Source organism: Chiloscyllium plagiosum, chromosome 10 (genome assembly GCF_004010195.1).
Source record: "Chiloscyllium plagiosum isolate BGI_BamShark_2017 chromosome 10, ASM401019v2, whole genome shotgun sequence".
Lineage (NCBI taxonomy): Eukaryota > Metazoa > Chordata > Chondrichthyes > Orectolobiformes > Hemiscylliidae > Chiloscyllium > Chiloscyllium plagiosum.
In genome coordinates, this window is record NC_057719.1 from 91,632,149 (window position 1) to 91,651,644 (window position 19,496).

Here is a 19,496-nt window from a genome sequence, read left to right on the forward strand (position 1 = left end):
TATTTTTTGCAATAGTCTACCATGGGGGACCTTATCAAATGCCTTACTAAAATCCATATATACCACATCTACCGCTTTCCCCTCGTCCATCTCCTTAGTCACCTTCTCAAAGAATTCAATAAGGTTTGTGAGGCACGACCTGCCCTTCACAAAACCATGCTGACTATCCTTGATCACATTATTCCTATCCAGATGTTCATAAATCCTATCCCTTACAATTCTCTCTAGGACTTTGCCCACAACAGAAGTGAGACTCACCGGCCTATAGTTACTAGGGTTATCCCTACTCCCCTTCTAGCCTCCAGTCTTCTGGCACTATTCCTGTAGACAATGAGGACATTAAATTCAAGGCCAATGGCTCTGCAATCTCCTCCCTTGCTTTCCAGAGAATCCTAGGATAAATGCCATCAGAGTGATCTATTTTCACCCTTTCCAGAATTTCCAACACCTCTTCCCTACATACCTCAAAGCCATTCATTCTACTTAATTGTGACTCAGTATTCACATTGGCAACAATGTCCTGTTCCTGAGTGAATACTGACGAAAAGTATTCATTCAGTGTCTCCCCAATCTCTTCAGCCTCCACACGCAACTTCCCACTACTATCCTTGACTTGACCTATTCCTACCCTAGTCATTCTTTTATTCCTGACATACCTATAGAAAGCCTTAGGGTTTTCCCTAATCCTACCAACTAAGGACCTTTCATGTCAATACAAAAAGATAATTGAGTTTGTTGATAGTGACCTTTTTGTATTGACCTTTAGCCAATACAAAAAGATAATTGAGTTTGTTGATAGTGTTAGATATCCCTGGTACCAATCCCTGCAGTTCTATTTCTGAAATGAAAGACTAAGCCACACCAAAATGGTGTGTTTGCTCAACTTGGTAACTATTTTTAAACAAATGTGAATTTTTCTGACTACATTTTAAACATTCCAAACATACCTGCAACATGATGATGTCTTTGTCAAACATCTCTTCCCTCCATTTTACTTTTCGGTAACAAAACGCCTCAAGAAAAAGAAAACCACAGTTACAAATTTTGTTAATTCTTGTGGACATTTACTGTAAACAGCAAGAAATCAGCCATGGATTGGAATCATGGGTAAAAGATCAAATAATAAGGCATCTTTATGGATGACTTTTGGAGTACTTTGATGTCAAATTATTAATGGATTATCCTTGCACGACAAACTAACTAATAAACTCATTCTAATTTAAACTGTATTCATCATACACCATTAGGTTTAAACAACTCTATTAATCCATTCTGTTCTGAACCCACAAAGGTGGCTCAGTTGTAGTAGTGGCCTCACAGTGCCAGGGATCCGGGTTTGATTCCAGCCTCAGGCTACTGTCTATGTGGAGTTTGCACATTCTCCTTGTGTCTGCGTGGGTTTCCTCCAATTGCTCCAGCTTCCTCCCACAGTGCAAAGATGTGCAGGTCAGGTGGATTGGTCATGCTAAATTGCCCATAGTGCCTAGGAATATGCAGGTTGAGTGGGTTTGCCATAGGAAATTCAGATTTACAGGGATACGGTAAAAGGGCCTGTCTGGGATGCTGTCCGGATGGTCGGTGAGGACTCGATGGGCCGAATGGCCTGCTTTTACACTGTAGGGATTCTATGACACATGTTGGACAACCAACAAACTTAATGCGCTAAGATAATCTTGAATCTCTGACAGGTGAAATATCCAAATCAGCAGCATTTGCTTTTGACCAATCAATCAGGAGATTGAGGATCACATTATTATGGCTTTTTGACTAGAACCAAGCCAAATTAACAAAAGTGCGTCCATAGCCTTCCAAAATAACTTTAACACCCCGAGAATCTTATTTTAAACAGGCAACTATTTTTATTTTAACTTTAATATAGCAAAATATCCTCAGGCATAAAATGCATAAAAGTGGATAAATCCCTAGGACCTTATAAAGCTGCAACATGACATCCTGATTTTTGTACTCAATTTCCCAACCAATAAAGGCAAGCATGCCATAAGCCTTCTTTACCACTCTTTCTACTTGCGTGGGCACTTCTATAAATCTGCGGACTTGAATCCCAAGATCACTCATACATGAATGCTGTGCAGGGTCCTGCCATTATCTGCATACTTTTCGTTAACATTTAATCTCCCCAAAGTGTAGCATCTCACACTTACCTGAATTAAACTCCATTCTGCCATTTCTCCACCCACATTTGAATTTGATCTATATCCTGCTGTACCTTTTGACAATCTTGTACACTATCTACAACTCCGATCTTTGTATTGTCTACAAACTTATTAACCCACCCATCTACATTTTCATCCAAGTCATTTTTGTATATACGTATATCACAAACTGTAGAGGTCCCAGGATACATCCCTGTGGAACACCCCTGGTGGTAGAAAGTTGTTTTTCAGACTGGAGGCCTGCAACCATCTGTTCCCATGGGAATCAGTGCTAGGTCCACTTTTGTTCGCCACTTATATAAATGATTTAGATGAAAGAATAGAAGACATGGTTGCAGATGACATCAAAATAGGTGTCCAGTGGATAGTGAAGAAGGTTATCTAAGATTTCAAAGAGATCTTGATCAATTGGGTCATTGGGCTGAGGAGTGGCAGATGAAGTTTAATTTTGGATAAATGCGAGGTACTACATTTTGGTAAAACAAACAAGGGCAGGTCTTAGCTAATTAAAAGTTAGGCCTTGAGTAAAACTATAGAACAGAAGGACCTCGAGGTTCATATACATAATTTGTTGAAGTTTGCATCAGTAGACAGGATGGTTGAGAAGTCATTTAGCATGTTTGCCTTCGTTGCTCAAATCTTTCAATTTAGGAGCTGGGGTGCCATGTTGAGGTTAATTGGTGAGGCCGCTTTTGGAGTACTGTTACCACTTCTGGTCACCCTGCTGTAGGAAGGATATTATTAAGCTAGAGAGAGTTTAGAAAAGATTCACCAGGATGTTGCGGGAATAGAGAGTTTGAATTACAAGGAGAGGCTGTGTAAACTGGGACTTTTTCCAGTGTAGGAAGTTGAACAGTGACCTTGCAGAGGTTTATAAAATCATTCGGGATATAGATCAGGTGAATGACAGGTGTCTTTTCTCTAGAGTTGGGGATTTCAAGATGAGGGAACATATTTTTAATATGAGAGGAGAAAGATTTTAAAAAGACATGAGAGGCAATCCTTTTACTCAGAGTGGAGAGTGGTTCGCATGTGGAATTAACTTCCAGAGGAAGTGGTGAATGCAGGTACAGCTACAACATTTAAAACACATTTGGATAAGTACATGAGTAAGTAATGTTTGGAAGGATATGGGTCAAGCGCAGGCAGGTGGAGCTAGTTGGTTGGCATGGACTGTTTTATATAAAGGGTCAGTTTCTGTGCTATATGACTATTTTTTTCAAGTTCGACCATGTACAAGGTTTCTATTTCTCAGAACCAAATTCAAAAAGAATCACTTTTTTCGGTTTAGAAGGGATTTGTTCTGGATTCCTCATTCTCAGGTTTTGATGAAGTTGACAAGTCCATTTCCTGAATTTCTCACTGCAGAGATCAGAGCGAGTCAAGTTTCAATAAATATGAACCCACGTTCATAATACCCTCACCGGCATGAATTTTCTTGTATAAAAAGCAATCACATCAAAGGTCAAAAAATGCTTGTTCATAAATAAATAAGTCGCCATCTCCGCAGTACCTGATTTACTAAAGAAAATCCATTTCTTCTCCACATATCAGCTGAGACCTGAGCCATCAGCACTAAGCAACGCAATGGGTAGTCCATCAATTTTTCAACTTGAAAGTCTGACTGCAATAATTAGCACAACAGTAGGTGGTTAATATAGAGCAAGTATGTGTTTCAAAAAACAATACCTGTTAAAAATGACACCATTTCGCCAAGCTAATTATCCAACTAATACCAACACTAATAAATATTAAGGATGTGTAAACTTAAATGACTCCAGACTTTAAAAAAGCTGGACAGCTTTGTATATTCTAATGGCTACTGTAATTTCCTGACTCAAAACAAAATTTTACAAAATAAAGGTACAATCTTTGAAAACACACCAGATATAATCTTTAATATAACTCAAGCAACTTTGAGATCATGGTATAAAGGCTTATTTTAGTTTAGTTTCTATGAAGAATGGAGTTACAAAAGAAAAAAAATGAAAGACTATATGCATCTATGCTTTAGAGAAAAACTGAAAAAGCTAAACTTACTCCAAATCCAAAGGTTAAATGTAAAACTTTTATCTGTATGTAATACTTTCAATTAACACATGTATCATAGAATCAAAAATCACAGACAGAGGCTAATCTGCAATTTCACTGAATGACAGCAAGCTGGAGATTTCATCACTGATTTACATCACCTGAAACTTCTCATTATGCACCAAGATTATGATCCACAAAAAAAAAGGGACACATATTAAAAACAAAAGTTGGCTGCACGCTAATAAGCAGCAGGTTGCATTTCAATAATTTAGCAGCAAACCTCTTGACATCTCTCTTAAATAATATTATAAAGGAAAGGTTACTCAGACTTTGAAGAGTAGGATCTTGAAATACAAGGAAAGCGATTTTTTTATTGCTTCTTACTTACGGAGGGCACATATTCTTCTAACTTGTCAATTGCTCCACTCTTGTTTAGATGTACGTGCAAACCTATAATACAAAGTAATGTGTAAGAACCTGTACAGTAATTGTTAATAATACCACAAGTTAAGAAAATTGTAAGACTTCATTCCAACACTACGGGGAAAATGGCCAAGTCAACTTAAATGTAGATTTTAACTTGGCAAAAGAATTACATTAACCTATACGATTTCTCTATGTACTCATTGTCTTTATCGTCCAAGAGGTACTTCTTCATTTTAGAAACGGGAGTGATGTTGGTGGGGTAGTGGCTGCAGCAGCAATGCCTGGAGCCTAGATTCCCAGCAGCAGTAGGCCTGGAGCCTGGACTCTTGATAGTGTTGGCAGCAGTCTCTCACGCCATTAGCATTCATAGGATCCCTAGTGGAAACAGGCCATTTGGCCCAACAAGTCCACACCGACCCTCTGAAGAGTAATGCACCCAGACCCATTCCCCTACTCTATTACTCTACATTTACACCTGATGAATGCACCTAGCCTACACATCCCTGAACACTATGGGCAATTTAGTATGCCAATTCACCTAACCTGCATATCCTTATCATTGCTGTTTTCAGCACAGGACTGTCCGAGGACCAGAATGTCTTTCAGATACTTTGAAGAAGCCCTGAAGCTGTGCTTGAGACCCTAATTTGAACAGAGGATGAACTCCTACCTAACTAATTTCTTTTTATCCTTATTGTATCTCAAAATAGTGCCACACTGTAGTAACAAAACACTTATTCACTGTATCTTCAAGGTGTATGTGACAATAGATAAATCATTCATCTACCATTCAGTACCATTACCGCCATTTCCAGAAGAGACCAGCCTGTCAAAACCAGACTTGATGGCTAAAAATATTCTAAGCAACACAAGTTTACAAATGCAAAATCTAGAACCGGCTGTGTGACTTCCCATAGTATAAAGTGCTTAATGTATACAATGTGGCCATCACTGCCCCTTACTAAAAATCCAAGTTACAACACCGCCATGTTGCAGATTTCCAAGCATTAATAAAAACTGAGCACAAGAGTTTGAAGGCTGCTCTGATTTACTACAGAACACAGGACATCAGGACAACTATTGGCGGAAAACAAAATAAAAACTGAGCCTAAACTGTTATGTTTTTCCTGAAAACCAGAAATACATCTATCCTGGAGTGTTTACAAGCTTAGTCTCATTTTGATTTGGCATCATCTGAATCATAAAATTCGTACAATGTGGAAGCAGCCCAGTTGTCCCATCAAGTCCACACTGATTCTTTGGAGAGCATCCCACATGGACCCACCCTCCTACCCTGTCCTTGTTACCTTGCATTTTCCATGGCTAATCCACCGGGCTCGCAGTGCCCCGGACACAATGAGCAATTTAGCATAGCCAATCCACCTGTCCCCACCCCTCAACCACAGATCCCATGCCTCACCCACACTCCTCACCCCTCATACACAGACTGTGCTCCCTCAGCTGTCTGCGCTCCTTTGAAGCTTTGGATTCAAGTTGTTCAGATTTCTTCTTGGTGCATTATTTCTGTCTGCTTACTATATCTATCTAGAATATTTAAGGATTAAATAACTTTATTAACTCAATAATGTATAGACAAAAGCAGTCATTGGTCCTAGACTTTACATCTAAAAAAAGAAAAGTCTACACTTGCCTTTTGGAATTGTTACATCAGTTTTTTAACTGGAATTTTAAAATACATGGCTGAGTGAGTTTTAACTTATGAGAGTTGGTGAGAAACAGAATGGAAGCATACCTGTATAAGTGTTAAATTGTCTACAGTGTTAATAATTAGTAACGGGTGAATTAGGTCATGGCTGTATCACCATCACCTGAAGTTACAGATTTAAAAGGGTAAAAGCTGGAAAAAAAGATAGATAATTTTATCATGATTTGGAGATGCCGGTGTTGGACTGGGGTGTACAAAGTTTAAAAAAAAATCACAAAATCAGGTTATAGTCCAACAGGTTTATGTGGAAGCGCTAGCTTTCGGAGCGCTGCTCCTTCATCAGGTGGTTGTGAAGTATAATACTTACACTTCACAACCACCTGATGAAGGAGCTGCGCTCCAAAAGCTAGCGCTCCCACATAAACCTGTTGGACTATAACCTGGTGTTGTGTGATTTTTAACTTTGGACAATATTATCATGTACTTATTACTTCATTACTATTTTTAGTTTGGATTGCAATAAGTAAAATGACTGAGTCACTGTACTGATTGTCCTGTCGAACATTTCCTTTATTCTTTCATGGGATGTTGGCATCACGGGCAAGGTTAACGTCTGGTGTCCATCACTAATTGCCCTTGAACTGAATGTCATGCCTGGCCATCTCAGTGGACAGTTGAGAGGCAACCACATTACTGTCGGCCTGATGTCACATGTAGGCCAGACCAGGTGTTGGTGGCAGCCTTCCTTTCCTAAAAGGCATTTGTCAGCCAAATGAGTTTTAGAATTGATCTACATTATCAAACAGGAATAAAATTTTACAGTCTTAGACAATCAAGCAGAGGATTCCATATCACCTTTCCATTACTGATCAAAGCTCAAGTTAAAGGTTTGTTTCCTAAAAGAGTTACCGGGTTTGAGTCCATAGCACTCTGGGAATTAAATGGCTATTCTGCTACCATACCACTATGTTGCTCAGGATGCTTCAAAGCTGCATCGCTTATGTCATTACTATTATGCTAGTGAAGCAATTCCCTTCAACCAACCTGCAAGGAGCCTGGATAAGGGAAGATGGATGCTGACAGGTTCTCGAGATACCAAATAACGTTTCAAGCTGATGGAGTGACCACACATGTTCAACATGTTGAGCTGCTTCCTTGCATCCCGCTGACTGCACTCGTTAGTACACTGGGATAAAACACGGTGGCATTCCTTGTAAGCTTGAAGAAGAACTTGTTCCTGCATGTACACATGAGAAATACAAACATATGAAATAGGAGCAAGAGTACTCCTGATAGCCCCTCGAAGCAGCTTCATCAGTACAAAATCTACATCACACCACTTTCCCATCCTTTCCCATATTGCTCAACTCCTTTATTGCTCAAAGTATATTGACTTGTCCAAGTGTTGAACATATTCAACAGCTGAGCACCCAAGGTTCTCTGGAGTAGTGAAGTTCAAATGTTTCACAATGTGCTTTCAAAAACAATTAACTTTGAAAATAAATGCATTTTCCTTTCATGAGAAGGTAATAAACCAATTATAAGGGGACAGATTCTTTTAACACAGTGCAGCCAAAAGAGATCATGGTTTGTTATATGTTCATAGCACTCAAAGGTAGGGAAATATCTTAAAATTGGTTCGCAAGGAGCAGAAACTTCACTGGAGGGCTCGAATTGACAGTTAGGAAGGTGAACTTTGAGAGAAGAGACTGAGGGGAGTTTAGTAAGAACAACACATAGGAAAATGGCAATTGAGGAGGTGAAAATTACTGGAAGTCAATGGGAATGTTGAGGGCAGAGCAGGACTAAGCAGCCAAATGGTCAACTCCTGCTCCTAACTTGTGTTATGTATGCAAAATTAGAGGGCTCATAGGAAATCTGAGCATTGTGATTTAAGTATCCACTTTTATTGAGTATTGTTATTCCAGAAAAAAGTGATGCATGCATCTTTACCTGAAGCAGTAGTAGTCCTGTAACATGCTCAAATTTGTTAATCTTTTACCAAAATAAGGACCAAGAAATTAGAAGCTGTCTTTGCATGACACAACAAAGATGACTCTTTGGCTCATCATGCCTTTAAAAACTGAGTAGAACTATCAAATTAATCTCAGTCTACTCCTAAAGTTTCCTTCAATCATTGACCTAATTCACTTTTGAATGTTAATCTTGAATCTGCTTTCACCAGCTTTTCAGCCAGTACATTTCTGATCACAACAACTCGCTGCATAAAGACAAAAATATTTCCTCACGTTATGTGGTTAAATAAATGAGCCTGAGAACAGCAATCTCTTCCTACGCTGTCAATAAACTTAAACCTTGATCAAATCTTCTCAAATTGTTTCTGTGTAGGGAGAAATATCTAGCTATAAGTAAAAGTGTACAATTCTGAGAAGATTGGTGGTCGGTCAAAAGTTTGGATTGAAAGAAAAAGAAATTAGAATATGTGAGAAAGCAACCTACAAAGTTAAGAAACCGATAAGAGTGTTGAAAGTATTAAAAAGGAAAAGAGCACATTCAATGAGCATTATTTCTCTATGGTGAGAATCTGGGAAATTAACAATGGACAAGGAGGAAATGGCTGGTGAACTGAATAGATATTTTGAGTCACTTTTTACAGTCATTTAAATCGATTTGGTGACCTAGTGTCACTAACATTTTGTGGGATTTATGAGAATCTGTGGGAGCTGTCTCATTTGCTATTTGTAGGGTGTTTGATTTTAATTCTGAATGTTCGGAATATAACTTTTATATATATTGTAGATTGTTTTATTGTTTATAACTTTGTACAGTAATGGTTTTTTTGTCTTTTTTGACTGTAGAATCTTGTACAGTCAGTCTGTTATAACGGGTGTTTGGTTAATGTGAATTTTGGAACCTGCTTCTAAAGCTTTTAAAATATGTGTTGGCTGTGACGCGATTACAATGTCATTACTTTAAGTGCTGTTTCTACAGTGTGATATTACTACAATGCAGGTTTGCACATGATCGCAACCACTGTGTAATAGAAGAACTATCTGTAGCTTTGTTCCCTTAATAAGAACCTCAAATCTCAGACACTACCTACTTTTAAAAGAAAGGTTACTGGTCCCTAGATCATATCACAATGTACCTTTGGTAGTGTGGTCCATCATCATTACAGTATGTTCTCCAGTTTCTTCACATTACTGTTACCCCATATGCCCAGCACCATCCTCGGGAACTCCTTTGCAAATCACTCCATTGTTTCAAGAATGGAAAACAATACTTCAGCTAAGGGCTTATTTTCAACTATACTTAAACCTAAAGATCCCATATGCTGTTTTAAAACCTTCTCAACATTTCCTGGCACCTTCAAAGATGTGCGTGCAAGGTCTCCATTTGTTCACCACCATTAAAATTAGACTACAGAAGTTCATATTACTTCTCTGCAATATTTCTTTCAAAGGAATCACTTTACATTTCCTCAACTTGAATTTCATATCCGCTCATTTCACTAGGCTGTCTCTATCCACTTGAAATAAAATCCTCACTCTTAATGTGTTTCCAAGGTTCTTATCATCTATGAACTTTGGATGCGCCATCTAAATCTAAGCTGTCACAACTCATTGGGGTAGTGTGCTGGAAGTCAAATTTGAACATTGGGAGATTTGGTTTTGAGGAATGTTGTGGGTTGTTCCATTTAGAATAGCATCCCAGTTTTAGAATATCACAGTATCCTAGGCTATGGTGGAGGAATCTGAGTTTTCATAGCAGGTTATTGTTTTAGACTCCTCAGTGAGATGGACAGTCTTACTAAGATGCATTGTTTCACCTTTATAGGTCCAGAGCATCTACCAGCTAGAGAACACCATCGAGATCACAGAATCATACACTACAGAAGAGGATTTCAGCCCAAGTCTGTATTGTACGCTTAACCTACTTAGACACATTTTCCACCAGTAGATCTGTAGCCTTGAATGCTATGACATGTCAAGTGTTCATCCAAGTACTTCTTCAAGGTTGTGATGTTACCCGCCTCTACCACTCTCCCCAGAAGGGAATTTCAGAAACTGACTGAGTGAAAAAAATTTCCTCAACTCCCTTCTAAATCTCCTGCCTTTCAACCTTAAAAGTGTGCGCTCTGTTATTGACCCTTCAACCAAGGGGCAAAAAAGGATTCTACCCACCCCATTCATGCCCCTCATAATCTTATCAGATTCCTCCCGCAACCTTCTCTGCTGCAAAGAAAACAACCCAAACGTATCCACCCTCTCTTCAAAGCTGAAGTGCTCCATCCCTGACACATCCCTTCTGCAACTCCTCCTGTATAATCATATCCTTCCTATAATGTGGTGACCAGAACTGCATACAGTACTCCAGTGTGGTCGAATCAGAGTTCTGTGCAGCTCCAAATAAACTCCCTGCTCTCATAACCTATGCCTGACATAGTCAGTTAAAGGCTAGTGTACCTCACAGCGTCAGAGACCCGGGTTCAATTCCCGCCTCAGGCGACTGTCTGTGTGGAATTTGCACGTTCTCCCCGTGTCTGCGTGGGTTTCCTCCGGGTGCTCCGGTTTCCTCCCACCATCCAAAGATGTGCAGGGTCAGGTGAATTGGCCATGCTAAATTGCCCGTAGTGTTAGGTAAAGGGTAAATGTAGGGGTATGGGTGGGTTTCGCTTTGGCGGGTCGGTGTGGACTTGTTGGGCCGAAGGGCCTGTTTCCGCACTGTAATCTAATCTAATCTAATCTAATCTAAATCTAAACCTTATTAAGCTATTCTGCTACTTTCAGGGGTTTGTGGACGAGCATCCCAAGATACCCTGTATTCCTCTGAGCTTTCTCCCTTGTCTTAATCCTTCTTCTAAGTGCATCTCTTCACACTTGTCAGGGTTAAATTGCATCTGCCACTGATCTGCCAAAATGACCAATCCATCTCTATCTTTCTGTAACCTAAGACCTTCTTCCTTACTGTCAATCACACAGCCAATCTTCATGCTACCTTTGTGACATCCATGAACTTATCATCCCCACCTTTGTCTTCTGTCAGTAGCTAATTCTGGCTCCAACCTGCCAAGTTATCTTTGATCTCATGTGCTTTTGGCTTCTTTATCAGTCTCCCAACTTGCCAGAGGCCTTACTAAAATCCATATCAACTAAGTGACACTCATCCAGATGCCTGTTCACCACCTCAAAATATCCAACCAGATATTAGACGTGATCTCTCTCTGACAAAACCTTAGTGACCATCCCTGATTAAGCTTTGATTCTCTAAAAGGAAAGTAACTTTCTCCTTCAGAATTACCTCCAATAGCTTCCTTACCACTGATCTGGGACTCACTGGTCTATAACTAACTGGATCATCTTTACCATTCTTCTTGAAAAGTGGAACCATATGTCCTCCAGTCCTCTTAAGATGAGAGAGGAATTAAAAATTTGGATCAGGGTTTGTAATTTCCTTCCCTTGTCTTCCACAGCAGCCTGGCAGGCAACTTAACTATGCCTGGGGATTTGCCCCCTTTAAAGCTCACCAAAAGCTCCAATACTTATTCACTGATATTAAACTGCTCAAAAAACCTCTGCCCATTTTCCCAAATTCCGAACCTGCATCCTCCTCCTCCTGACAGAAGTCAGGTGAAGTACTTGTTTAACATTCTACCAATGTCCTCTGGTTCCACATAGATTTCCTCATTGTCCCTAATGGACCCTCCTTTTTCCCCTGGTTATTCTCTTCCCCTTGATTTACTTCAGAATTTCTCAGGACTTTCCCTAATCTTACCCACCAATGTTTTCTCACTCCCGGTGTTTGCTCTCCTAATTGCTTTCTTAAGTTTTCCACTGTATATTCAATATTCCATTGGGTCCTCAGATGATTTGCTACCTGTTATACACCTCTCTTTTCCTTTGTATCCAGTTCTGAATATTCGTCGACATCCAGGGTTCTCTGGCCTTGTTGTTCCTACATTTCACCATAAAGGGAACATGTTGCACTCCCCATATTCGAATGTGCATTCACCCTTAAGTAGCTGCTTCCAATCCACTCTGGCCAGATCCTGCCTTAAGTTTTAAAAAACCTGCAATTCCCCAATGCAAAATCATCAGACCACATTTTTCCTTTCCATAACAAACTTATGGTGTTGTGGACGCTGTCAGAAAAAAATGCCATCCTGTTGCCACCTTTACTATCTGTCTGGCTTCATTCCCCAGAATTAGGTCCAGCACTGTACCATTCCTTAAAGGAAATAAATTACAACTGGGAATCATTTAAGAATGGAGGTACTGTTTTCCAAATTCCTGAATACTGTCAATGGCTTCAGAAGCACAATTTATACCAGGTATAGCTAACAAGCAGGAGAAAGTGAGGTCTGCAGATGCTGGAGATCAAAGTTGAAACTTTATTGCTAGAACAGCACAGCAGGTCAGGCAGCATATGTAACTTTACGAGCTCGCAGTATTCAGGACATAACAGCATGTATGAGTTCCAGTAATTTAACTGAACCTAACAGCCTAAACTGATTATCTCAGTGCAAATGGAAGCCCCTGAGAATGCCAGACATTTAGGTGAAAGGTTTTGCCCTCTAAGAGTTATTTGCCAAAGAGTCACATCTGAGCACCTCATTTCTGGAACAAAGTAAAACAATCACAATTGACACTGATCTTAGGAATACCGTTTCCTACATTACAACGCTGATCACACATTAGTAGTAGTTGATTGGCTGTAGACAACTTTGGAATGACCTGCGTTTGTGAAAGTCCTATAGTTGTTTCTTTGCTCTTCTGGGATCTACAACCTAACTACCCCTATATGACTGTTAAAATATAAGGAAGAAGATTTACCATGAAGATCATTAAAAAAAATTGATCATGCCAATTATTTCAATTATGGTCGGGAAGGTTTTAAACTAAAATGGCATGGAAATGCAAATCTATATGGGAAGACAGTCGAAATGGAAAGGTCAAACAAAGACAGAATCAGAAATAAGCAATAGACAGAGAATTCAAACCATAATGCAAAATAATGTGAACAGGACCAAAAATGTTAAGACGACAATACAGTCCTGTTCTTAACACACAGACCACTCTCAGCAAAATGGACAAATTAGTCATGCAAATAGATATATATAAGTAAAATATAGTTGTGATTACAGAGAAGTGGCTGCAGAGTGACCGGGGCATTTTACGTTGAAGAAGAATAGACAGACGAGGAGGAAAAAGGAGTTAGGTAACCAGCATTGCTGGTTAACACAACGCAGAAGGAATTTAGCTCCAGTGAAGTGGAATCTATATAGGTAAAGCTTAGAGACAAGGGGATGAAAACAGAAGAGCAGGCTGTATACAGACCCACAAACAGTAGTAGTAATGTTGTGGGAGGCATTAAAGAGAAATTAGAGACGCAAGCGTCTCTAATTATGGGAGCAGCTATAATTATGGGAGACTTTAATTTGCATACATATTGGGCAAATTAAATTATAACAATACCTTTGAGTTGCAATTTCTGCAGTGTATATTGGGTGGTTTTCACAATCAATATGTTGAAGAACCAATTAGAGGAGAAGCCATTCTAGACTGCATATTGTGTCATGAGAAAGGAATAATTGACAATATAGGTGTACAATGCCCCTTGGGAAAGAATAACCATAATGTAACCACACTAACAGTGGCATAAACTATGGTCCTGAATCCAAACAGAGGAAACTACAAAGGCACGAGCTGGCTACGATAAACTGGGGAATGATAAACAGACAACAGTAGATTAGCAATAGCAAACATTTAAACAGTGCACGGAGGAACTGTAATAATTGTTCATTCCTGCCTGGCACAAAAATAAAAACTGGCATGAACTGGCCTGTCTACAGCTAACAGGAGAAATTAGGGATAGCATTAGATCCAGGGAAGCAGACAAGTTGGCCAAAAGGATTGGGAGATTAGATTTCATCAAAGGAGGACAAAGGGCTTTATTAAGAGGGGAAATAACGGAGTAAACTTGCAGAGAACATACAAACTCTGGGTCAGATATGTCAATGACACGTTTGTAATCATTAAAAACACGGAAATAGAAAAAACACACTGGATCATCAACGCCACACTTACAGGAATCCGATTCACAAGAGAAGAAGAAAAGGATAGCCAACTCCCATTCCTAGACGTGATGGTACAGAGAACACCGAACGGAGAATTCACTACAAGGGTATACAGGAAAGCCACACACACAGACCAAGTCCTAAACTATGAAAGTAACCACCCCAACACACACAAACGAAGCTGCATCAGGACACTATTCAAAAGGGCCACAACACACTGCAGTACACCAGAACTGCAAAAAGAAGAGGAGGAACACTTACACAAGATATTCGCCAAAAATGGATACCCCCGCAACTTCATCAACAGATGCCTAAGAGAAAGACTACGGAACGAGGACATACCACAACCAAAAGGACTAGCCACACTACCATACATCAGGAGCATCTCGGAACTGACTGCCAGACTACTGCGACCCCTAGGACTCATAACGGCACACAAACCAACAGCCACGCTCAGACAACAACTCACCAGAGGCATTTAATTCGACTGGGACAACACTACTATCATAGGGCAAGCCAGGCAGAGAACAGCCAGGGAATTCCTAGAGGCATGGCATTCATCCACAAACTCCATCAACAAACACATCGACCTGGACCCAATATACCAACCACTACAGCGTACAGCTGAAACTGACAACCGGAAGCGGCAGGGACAGACCACTATAAACATCGGAGGAAACATCAAAGAAGCGCTTTGCAGGAGGCTCCCAAGCACTGATGATGTCGCCTAGCCAGGGGACGAAACGTTTGCAACAAAAACTTCCAGCTCGGCGAACAGAACCACAACAAAGAACATACAAACTGATTGCAAAAGCGTTTAAAGGTCTGCAAAGAAAAAAATGATTAGTGATGACAAATTCGGGACCCTTACAATCAGAAACAGGGCAAGGTATAATGGGGAACAAAGAGATGGCAGTTCATTAACTCCAGACCTAAATTCTGTCTTCTGAAAGAAAGGCACAAAAAAGTCTGAAAAATGTTAGAAAACACATGGTCTAGTTAGAGTCAAACTGAAAGGAAATCAGGATGATTTGGGAAATGGTATTGGGGAAATTGATAGGATTAAATCCTCCAGGGTCTGATAATTTGTATCCCAGAGTACTTTTGGAAACGGTCCCAAATTTAGTGGATGCATTGATGGCCATCTTTCAAAATTCTATAGACTCTGGAAATCTCAAAGAGTCCCTATGGATTGAAGGGTGGCTCAGGTAACCCCATTATTTAAAATATGGGAGTAAGAGAGAAAACAGGAAATTAAAGACAAGTTAGTCTATCAGTTACGAAAGTGCTGGAGTCCATCATAAAGGATTTTATTGGAGAGTTCTTGAAAAACAGTGGCAGAATTGGACAGAGTCGGCACTGATTTATGTAAGGGAAATAATGGTTGACAAATCCATTGGAACTTTAAATGAATGTAACTGGTAGAGGTCTTAAGGTAGAACCAGTGGATGTAGTCTACTTGGACTTTCAGAAGACCTTCACTCATGTTCCACATAAGAGATTAACATGCAAATTTAAAGCTCATGGGTTTGCAGGGTAGCGTACTGACATAGATAAAGAACTGGCTGGCAGATAGGAGACAGAGTGGGAACAAACAGGTCATTTTCTGAGTGACCAGTGTGATACCACAGGGATCGATATTAGGACCCCAGCTATTCACAGTATTACTGTTTTAGAAGATGGTATTAAATGTAATATTTCCAAGTTTGCAGACAGCACAGAGCTGAGTGGGAGGGTAAACTGTGAGGAAAGTGCAGAGATGCTTCGGTGTGACTTGGTCAAGTTGAAGGAGTGGGCATGACAGATGATTGTAGATAAATGCAAGGTTACATATTTTTGCAGCAAAAAAAATGGAAGCTTGATTATCATCTGAATGGTACAGGTAGTTCTCCTATTTGCCTGTAATGTAATTTGTGAATTGCCAACTTTTTTTTTAAATAAGAGAGCTCCCATTTGCTATTACGTGATTCTCATCCCCGGCAGTAGGTACCACGGTGCACGGAGGACTGGACTCCACATCAGCGTCGCATGACCAGTTGGCTCGTGCACTTTCTTGTGAAGAGCTTTATGCGGGGTATTGTGAAATGTTTGTTTTAGTGGACTTGAAAAAGCTTCATGAAAATGTCTCTACAGCCTGAGGACAAGAAGCTGGGAGCAATCTGTTAAAAACTTAAAGAGTTGATATAAGAGTGCAATTTCACTGGAATTGACCAACAGCAAAAGGACAGTGTTGAACAACAGTTTGAAATTTGGCTTTGCTGCTTGTACTAAGAGCTTTTCTTCTCTTTTGAAAAAACTATGTTTAGATGTTAAACAATGCCCACAGACTCATGCGAATCTGTTTCAGTGACTAATCACTTTGGTAACCAACTGCAAAAATAATACCAGTACAGAGACTTGGACATGGTGAGTCAGCTGCTCAGGGTGGTCAGAGTAAGGAAACTCTGCACATAGTGGGTGAGGGAGAGAGAGGTGGGTAGCACTCTGTTACTCTTGGTACATGTGTGGAGATGTCCTGAGGGGGTGAGTAGACTGTGTAGAAGAGACTCAGGGTTAGTCAGGGTCAGACGTTACCAAGGATGAGAGCGAAGGGGAAGATGTTGCAGGAAATGGTGGGTACAGTAACAGAGGTAGAGCGAGTGTGAGGTATCAAAAAGAAGATAGGGGCACTTTCATTGGCAGAGTGGAGAAGGTCATTGATCTTCTTCCTATAGTCTGTGCATTCCTTAAGTTGGTTGGGACTGCACTGGCCTGAATGATAACTCTGGTTCCAGCAGAATGGCGTTCTCTGTTGGCCTGGGAGAAAAGACCATCCTACCTCTGCATCACCCTATCCCCATCAGTAGCATCTCCATGTCCCACCCACAAAGAGAGGTACCACCTTTCTATTATCTGTCACGGCCAGAGCCAATGTCAGGAACCATCCAGGGCAGCCCCAGACTCGCAGCTCTTGGCTGGGTGCACAATATCTTTTTAAAGAGGGTGCTGCACCACGGATGTTGGCCAATTCTGGGATATCCAGGACGTGGCAAATTGTTTTGGATATGGTCTATGGTGCTAGAATGCGAGAGAGGGACACCAAAGGATGGGGTAGGTAATAAAAATAAGGAGATAGATAAAGGTAAAATAAGGTGTAAAATAAGATCGCAATCTGAAACCCTCTGAAAAAAACTGTCAAAACTGACATTTAGCAAAAGGAATTAAGATTCAGCCCTTAGTCTACCAAGGCAGGTTTCATTCTGGGATGTGACTTATGCAGTGTTACAGTGGATGGGATCAGAAGACTGCCTAGATTGTAGTGCAGCCAGCAGGTACAGGTGCCAATCGAGAGTAATCAGTTAAAGATTCTGATGAATCGCACTACATAGTGCCATACAACAGGTCAAAATTTACTTAGACGGTGCGATTGTGTGTGTTAGGCTAACTACTATGTTTGTTTTGATTTCCACTGGCATTTTTGGTGGTTTGCCCCTAATTTTTCCCATACGCCCCATTATTTTATTACATGATTGTCTATAACATGGTTTCACACGGGAATGCAACTATGGTGTTATAGGAGAATTGCAACAGACGTGCAAAGACACCTGGGTGTCCTTATATACCAGTCGCTGAAAGTAAGCATGCAGGTGCAGCAGGTGGTGAAGAGGGCAAATAATATGTTGTCCTTCGCAGCAAGACACTTTGGGTACAGGAACAAAAATGTCTTGCTGCAACTGGACAGGGCATTGGCGAGACCACAGAGTTTTGGTCTCCTTATCTGAGGAAGGATGTCTTGGCGATAGAGGGAGTGCAGTGGGCGTAAGATTTACCAGTTTGATTCTTGGCATGGTAGGACTGATGTGTAAAGACAGGCTGAATTGATTTGGACGATATTCACTGGGGTTTAGAAGAATGAGGGAGGAATCTTATACAAACCCATACAATTCTAACAGGACTAGACAAGGTAAGTGAAGGAAGCATGTCCCCAATGACTGGGGTGTTCAAAATCAGGGGTGACAGTCTAAAGATATGGAGTAGGCCACTTAGGACTGAGATGAGGAGATATTTATTCAGCCAGAGAATGGGTGAACCTGTGGAATTAGGCAAAAGTGAGGACTGCAGATGCTGGAAACCAGAGTCCAGATTAGATTGGTGCTGGAAAAGCATAGCAGGTCAGCCAGCATCTGAGAAGCAGGAAAATCGATGTTTCGGGTAAAAGCCCTTCATCAGGAATGGAGGCAGGGAGCCTCCAGAGTGGAGAAATAAATTGGGGTGTGGGACTGGGAAGAAGGTAGCAAAGAGTACAATAGGTGAATGGGGGTGGGGATGAAGGTGACAGGTCAGAGGGGAGGATGGAGCGAATAGGTGGGAAGGGAGATTGGCAGGTAGGACAGGTCATGAGGTTTTTACAAATACATTAAGGTCAAAAGGGTAACGAGGGAGAGAATAGGGCCCCTCAAAGATCAGCAAGGCGGCCTTTGTGTGGAGCCACAGAAAATGGGGGAGATACTAAATGAATATTTTGCATCAGCATTTACTGTGGAAAAAGATACAGAAGATATTGACTGCAGGGAAATAGATGGTGACATCTTGCAAAATGTCCAGATTACTGAGGAGGAACTGCTGGATGTCTTGAAATGGTTAAAGGTGGATAAATCCCCAGGACCTGATCAGGTGTACCCGAGAACTCTGTGGGAAGCTAGAGAAGTGATTGCTGGGCCTCTTGCTGAGATATTTGAATCATCGATAGTCACAGGTGAGGTGCCGGAAGACTGGAGGTTGGCAAACGTGGTGCCACTGTTTAAGAAGGGCAGTAAAGACAAGCCAGGGAACTATAGACTGGTGAGCCTGACCTCGGCGGTGGGAAAGTTGTTGGAGGGAATCCGGAGGGACAGGATATACATGTATTTGGAAAGGCAAGGTCTGATTAGGGACAGTCAACATGGCTTTGTGCATGGGAAATCAAGTCTCACAAACTTGATTAAGTTTTTTTGAAGAAGTAACAAAGAAGATTGATGAGGGCAGAGCAGTAGATGTGATCTATATGGACTTCAGTAAGGCGTTCAACGAGGTTCCCCATGGGAGACTGATTAGCAAGGTTAGATATCATGGAATACAGGAAGAACTAGCCATTTGGATACAGAACAGGTAGAAGACAGAGGGTGGTGGTGGAGGGTTG

The 19,496-nt window shown here is 40.7% G+C and overlaps 1 protein-coding gene across 1 annotated transcript in view; it reads right to left on the minus strand.

Annotated features, from left to right (window-relative positions):
- Nucleotides 1–19,496, minus strand: part of ubr1 (ubiquitin protein ligase E3 component n-recognin 1) — a 204,626-nt gene that overhangs the window by 125,739 nt on the left and 59,391 nt on the right. Inside the window, exons 15-18 of the mRNA XM_043698391.1 lie at nucleotides 7,345–7,537; nucleotides 4,597–4,658; nucleotides 3,688–3,798; nucleotides 948–1,013 (exon numbers count right to left, since the gene is read on the minus strand). Coding sequence (XP_043554326.1) covers nucleotides 948–1,013; nucleotides 3,688–3,798; nucleotides 4,597–4,658; nucleotides 7,345–7,537 — 432 coding nt within the window. The remainder of the gene's footprint in view (nucleotides 1–947; nucleotides 1,014–3,687; nucleotides 3,799–4,596; nucleotides 4,659–7,344; nucleotides 7,538–19,496) is intronic.